Here is a 7,227-nt window from a genome sequence, read left to right on the forward strand (position 1 = left end):
GAAAATGCTTTTCAAGAAATGAAAAAGGAATACGATTCAATAAAATTGGCATATCACATTACAAAAGAGTCATATGAAAATGTGAAAAGTCAAATGAAACTTGTTCAATCGAGATTGAAATACTGTTCTGAAACAACTGATAGGCTTAAGCGACGATACTCAATAAAGCAACAAGTTGTCAATTCGTACATTGAAGATGTTGCTAAGCTAAAGCGTCAAATTGCTGATTTAGGACATGATAACAACAAGTTAAAAAGTTATCATGCGTCATCATATGTGCTTGCAAGAATTTTCAACATAAAACCGGGTGATGATGATTCCGAGAAAAACAAAAAGGGCATTGGTTCTGAGTATCATCAAGTTCCTCCACCGGAAAAGTTTTCATTTTATGATGATGAAAAGGTCGAAAAGCTTTCAACATGGTAGATCAATTGCCAGATAGCATTGATGTAACCTATTCCAAATCTGATGATTCTAGTGATTCAGAGGTGGTAGGTAAAGTCATTGAAAGTGTGTTGAAAGAAGAGTCGGTTGATACAGGTAAAGCTGAATCACATGATTAAAATGAAGGTAGTTTTCATGAAGAATATCTGAAAAACTCAAAATCTGAGAAAAAATTGAATGATGATTCAAAAGGATTGGTTTATACCATGATTGGGTCAGACAAATTATACTTAGATATTGTATTCCCGATTGAGAATGTGATTTCAGAAAAGATTGACAAAGTTTTCAAAATGGTTGAGATTGAAAAGTCCGAAATTCCAAAGTTTGTTGGAAAAGGTCACAAAACTTTTTATAACAAACCTGGTTTCAGAAAGAAAAACATGAAGGCTGGGTTGGGTTATAAGAAGAAACAAAATTGGAAAAGAAATGAAACGCCAAGTTATCAGAAAAAGATGAATTTTGTTCACGGAACAAGTTTCGAAAAAGAGAAAGAACTCCAATTTAGACGACAGTCTAATGAAGAGTTTCATGCTCAGAAAAAGCAACAACAATAGGTCAAAGATGTGTCCAAGAGAACATGTTTCAAATGTGATCAAACTGGACATCTTGCTCGCAAGTGTCCAAATCTGAAACCTGTTGATGTTGAAACAATAAAGAAGTCTTATGATGTTGAAAAACAGAAATCTGAGGATGTGAAACAAAGGTCAACCAGATTTGATTCGAAACAAACTTGGAGGTACAATACAAACAAGTTTGCTTCACATCAAACTTGGAAATCAAACCCAAATAGGTTCGATTCAAGACAAACCTGGAATTCTCACACACCCAGATTAAGAACAACACAAAGTTGGCAAACATCAGTTGATATGACAAAACCCCAACAGTTTTGGAAATCAAATATTGTTCAAAATCAAAATGTTCAAAAAGATTCACATTTTTATAAAAGAGGGACTCCAAAAGGTCAAGCATGGTCTGTTAAGAAACAAATGACTTCGTTAAATGATGAAAAATTTGAAGTGAAAATTGAAAAAGTCTTCATTCAGAATGACAAAGATTTTCCAAAGTTAAATGATGCATATTGTGTAGAAATGCCTAAGGTCCAACAGACCTGGGCTAATTTGTTTAAGTAATTGAGTAAGTGTAAATGTGCAGGTGCTTCCGAAGATAATAGAAAGTCAAGAAGAGGAGTGTCAGAGCAGCCTGGCACAAGAAGAGGAGGCTGCTGATCCCTGAGTTGGTTGAAATAGGGAGTTTGTTTGATTTCTGTACATTTTTTTAGGGTAAAGGGTTACCCCGGTGATTTTATAACTATACCAAAACATTACAAGTAGGAAGGCTGACAATGCCCCCTAATTCTCTTCGTGACATACCACAAAAGAGTAAACAAGAAACGACAACCAAACAGTGAGACTAGTACAAAAAGAAACAAAATGCAAATGCTTTCATTGTTCTTCAAAGTACTCAACCCGATCAATCTTCCACTCCTCCAAGAGTCGCCTTACATTATCAGTCGCTTTATACTTGAATGACATCAATTTGCTTCGGACCGTGCTAAGAATAAATTCCGATAATTGCTCAGGAGGTCGCAACCTGTTACTAAAAAATCTAGTATTTATTTCACTCCAAATAGAATACGCCGAAGCAGCAACAACCAGCTTACTAACAATCGCTGAAACTGATTTTGAATTAGCTTTCGGAATCAGCCATGAGATTATATCTTCCCATTGTTCTTGAACCGAACTCATGCCAACTCTAGAACGGACATGATTCCACACCTCCTTTGAGTATGCACATTGAAAGAATAAGTGTTCATGTGACTCTAGTCCTGCGTAACACAATAGACAACACATCTGATTCATAGATCCAGTCACCTTATGATTCCACTGAAGGATACGATCTTGAGTCCAAAGTTTTCTTTTAAGTATCAGCCAGCACGTAAACGCATGCTTTGGGATGTTGAAAGAGGACCACACGAGCTTTGACCAATCCTTTTGTTGCTCTCGAATACGAATGGAATTCCACACCACTTTAGAAGTGAAGTACACAAGTTTACCTTCCGAATTCCTCCACAATATTTGATCATCAGCACTGGAATTATTAAGAGGTTGCAACTGAAATAATACTGGATAAACATCCCTCCATGCATCTGGCCATGTCCACAATCCATGCTCAATGACATCCGTAACTTTAGTCTTGACACTGAAACCATATCTCGCTATTTGTCTCCGAGTAACAAAATTCACTAGAGGGCAATCGTCACACCACTTATCAAACCAAATAAAAGAACTATGACCATTACCCACTTTACTCCAGAAAAAAACTCGAAGAAACGACCTACATTTTAATAATTTCTTCCATCCCCAAGGAGCATTCGGTTGAACCGGGATATCCCATATGCTTCGGCCCTTGAGCCTATGTAAGTCCACCCAATCAGTCCACAAAGACTTCCTGCCCGAAAGGATACTGAAGATATGATAGGCCATTAATGATTTATTAACGTCCGCAATCCGCCTAATCCCCAAACCCCCTTCGGCTTTGGGAAGACAGACCTCCTTCCAAGCAACTTTAGCTCTGCCTTTAGAAGCTGTACCAAAACCCCAAAGAAACCATTTCATTTTACTCTCAAGTTCCTTTATAATCTTAGCCGGTAATTTGAAAACTGAAGCCCAATAAACATGGATGGACGAGAGCAACGAAATTACTAATTGTAAGCTTCCAGCAAAAGACAGAAAACGGTTCTTCCAGTCCATGATCCTCTTGTTCATTCGATCCACCAGCACCTGACAGTCTTTCACTAATAGCCTCGAAGCTAACAACGGAACTCCCAGATATTTGATTGGTAGTTTACCTTCTTCAAACGGAATCAGCTCCATAATCCTCTCCTTTACATGATTTGGAACATTGCAAAGGAAAATAGCGCTTTTAGCATTACTCGACACTAAACCCGAAACAATTTCAAACTCCTTTAGGGACTTCAAAATAAGCTTAACTGAATTAATCTCCCCTCTAGCGAACAAGAATAAGTCATCCTCGAAACATAGATTGATTATCATCTGTTTTTCACACTTATTATGAAACTTAAAAGAACCATCCAAAGCAGCCTCTGATCTAAGGATCAATGATAACACCTCCATAACCAAAGTAAATAAATAAGGAGACATAGGATCACCTTGTCGCAATCCTCGTTTTCCTTTAAAGTAACCATGAATATTTCCATTTACACTTAGAGAAAACGATGTAGATGTAACACATTCCATAATCCATGATATAAACCTTTGGTGGAAACCAAAACCGTGCAATGTATCACACAAGAACCTCCAATCCGCTGTATCATACGCCTTTTGAATATCCACTTTCATAGCACATCGAGGAGGACCAACCTGACTGTGATAATTGTGCATAAGTTCCTGCGTTAACATTATGTTATCCGATATCCTCCTACCTGGGACGAAAGCTGATTGGTTATCACTAACAATCTCCTTCAACCCTTCAAGAATTCTACTAGTAATTATCTTGCTGCTCCCCTTATAAGCAACATTACAGCACGAAATCGGCTTGTAATCTGTAACTACACCCGGAGTAGGAACCTTAAGGATAAGAGCAATAATATGGTTAATTTCTTGGAGCATTCTACCTGTTTCAAAAAAATCGATAATAGCAGCAGTAACCTCACTACCCACAATTGACCAAGCCTTCTTAAAGAATTCTGATGTATACCCATCCGGACCAGGCACCTTGTTCTCATTAATAGAAAAGATAGCATTTTTACCTCATCTTGAATAACCGGCCGACACATGGACTCAGCGACATGTGATTGAAGCTTGTTAGAAAAAATATCATGATCCAATCTCTTCCCCAACCCGCCCTCAGTACCAAAAAAAACCCCGAAAATGGTTCACCAAAGCTGATGCTACTCCATCTCCCTCGTGAAGATTACCAAAGGTGTCTTTAATTATATGGATTTTATTAATATGGTTCCTGCACTTCACTGCATTATGAAAGAAAGCAGTATTAGCATCGCCAACCTCCAGCCATTTTTGTTTAGACTTTTGCTTTAAAAACCTTTCCTCGTCAATCAAGGCATCATGGTATTTCTTAACATACACTGATTCAGCTTCTTTAATACTCACGTTAAACGGATCCAAATCCAGCTTGGTTTGCAACTTATCAAGCTCCTCCTTTAGGTCTAACACTTTTCTATGGAGATTCCCTTGTTTATGCAATAAAGATATAAACGGGTGTTTTAAACCTCTAAGTTTCTTCACCAATGTAAACATTGGCACCCCCTCAACCGTCATTTCCCATCACGTCTTAACGACATCCATGAACTCCTTTTTATGAACCAATTGATTAGAAAACTTAAATGGTTTTGGTTTATTACGGCTGGTCTTCATAAGCTTTAACACACACGGACAGTGATCTGAAATGCCATTAGGAAGAAAACTAGCATACGCGTCCACAAACGAGTCAATAAAGTTCACATTGGCCATAATTCTATCCAACATTTTCCGAATCCCCACACCATTCCTCGGCCTTTGATTCCAAGTAAAGTGCATACCATGAGCCTTAACATCCATAACTTCAATACAATTCACACACTCATTGAAATCCTTCATAGCACTGGTAACAACAGAAGATCCCATACTTTTATCATCAAGATTAAGAGCCACATTAAAATCCCCCATGATGGCCTAAGGTTTATCCATGGCAATCCGTTTATGCATTCGAAGAGCATTCCACAGCTGTTTTCGATCTTGAACACTATTACTAGCATAAACAAATGAAACATAGAGCATGGTCTTTTCTTTTTTCAACAAAATTTCCGTATGAATAACTTGATCCATAACATGTAACACCATAACATCAACATGATCCATATTCCAACCCACAATTATTCTAGTACATTTGATGCATACATTACCATTCGAAGACCAATCCCAATTCCGAAAAACATTCCTACAGATTTTACTGAGATTTTGAACCTTTACATGCGATTCTAAGATAGCTAATATCTGCAAGCCATTAGATTTTACCAGATTTTGAACCTCCTTTTGTTTCAGGGGATGGTTCAAACCCCTTACATTCCAAACGGCTATGCTATCCATTGATAACCCCTTCAGCAGGTGTACTTGCACCTGTTTTAACCGTATCCTCATTCAAATTTTCCCCCATGAACTTTGGCATCCCATCATCCGAGCTTAGTTTCACTTCCTGAACTTCAACATCCGGTTCCTCAACTACCTCATTTAAAACACTAAACTGATTACTAGTAGCAAACTGAGAACCTTTAGATGAACTTGGCGTGTTAGGATTCAGCTTCTCGGCTGGCTTCTTGGGCCTATACACGAACTTCAGTTTTTCATTGACATGAAAATGCTGCTTCATACCCTTTCTCCTGTTAATCCCACTCCTAAAACCCTGATCATCGACTTCACTTTTCTCATTTCCTTCGCTATTTTGTTTCTCCATACATCTCAGCGGGCATTCATGTTCACCATGTCCAAATACATTGCACGTATTACATTTTGGCGACTTCCATTCATATTCCACCCTAACCTCACTTTTCAAAAAACCACCTTCTTCCATATTCGGGATAGATAAATAAACAATATTTCAAAGACCCTAAAAATTGAAAAGTTTAAAAACCAAAAATACGTTTTTATTTTATCAAAAATTTGAAAAATCAAAAATATGTTTGTTTTTAAATTTGTCAAAAATTTCAAAAATTCAAAAATTTGTTACTTGAATATGCCGAAACCCTCACGGCGGAACAAACATGATTAATTTCACAAGAATGAAAAACAGTTTTCCAACTGTAAAAGATCAATGTGTTGTTAATCATGGGAGTACATAATATTTTCTGCTAAATCAGTGCATGAAAAGCTGAAAATGGATGGCGAGACTAAGCTATCAGTGTCGGTTTGTCAAATTTTCTTTAAATGATTTTGAATTTTAGGGGGAATAAGATTTTGTCAGAAAATCCAAAAAACATTAGAAAATTTGAAAAAGCCAAAAACATGATAAAATTCAAAAATTGAGTTTTTGTGTAAAAAGAGGAAATGATAGTACATCAGTAGACAATCACACTAAAGAAATGGAATGTTTTAATGTAATAAACGGTCTCACTGATGATATGCCAGTAGGTTTTTACACGCTTAGTAGATTGTTTTCGAGATATAAACCCTAAAATATCAAATACTTGCTTATCTCGTAGGGAACATCTCTCGGATATATGGGTAACCCCCGAAATCTTGATTGAGAGATTGCCTGATTCTGAGATACTAGGTCTTTATACTGTTTGATATCTGCGGTATTATACCTGGTCTTCTGATTTTGCGGAAGCAATGGCCTAGACCTCGTATAATACTTTACGTGCTTTAAAAGCTTACCCTCTACACAAAAATTGAAAAATATCGAAAGATATGAATCAATTGCAGTTGAAGAAAAGATTCCCTAAAGGGAACACACCTAAAGTCGAGCCTTCATCTCTTTGACAGAACGGAATTTCATACCTAAGCTCTCAAGGTCTCGCACGAACCTAGAGAACAAATATCAGATTGGTATACTCACCTGTAAGACCGAATCTAGGGAATTTTGATACAGGAGTATATTCTGAAGTGGGACACGTGAATAAGTTTAAGTTCTTAAAACACTAATCTCGTATCAATTGAAGTTTGTGTGAAAATTTAAGTGGATCAGTATATTGACAATCTAAGTGAATCGTTTAGAACTTAAAGTGTTTAAAAGCTCAACGGTACTAGTGATTTGTCATAAACTGATATG

General features: G+C 37.0%; 1 protein-coding gene across 1 annotated transcript; it reads right to left on the minus strand.

Annotated features, from left to right (window-relative positions):
* Positions 1-1,886: 1,886 nt before the first annotated feature.
* LOC110933573 lies at positions 1,887-4,742 on the minus strand. The gene is made up of 2 exons (XM_022176788.1): positions 4,344-4,742; positions 1,887-4,178 (listed from the first exon to the last, which is right to left on the minus strand). Exons 1-2 carry the CDS (start codon positions 4,740-4,742, stop codon positions 1,887-1,889), a joined length of 2,691 nt encoding a protein of 896 aa, XP_022032480.1.
* Positions 4,743-7,227: the final 2,485 nt, after the last annotated feature.

Source organism: Helianthus annuus, chromosome 4, assembly GCF_002127325.2.
Source record: "Helianthus annuus cultivar XRQ/B chromosome 4, HanXRQr2.0-SUNRISE, whole genome shotgun sequence".
NCBI lineage: Eukaryota > Viridiplantae > Streptophyta > Magnoliopsida > Asterales > Asteraceae > Helianthus > Helianthus annuus.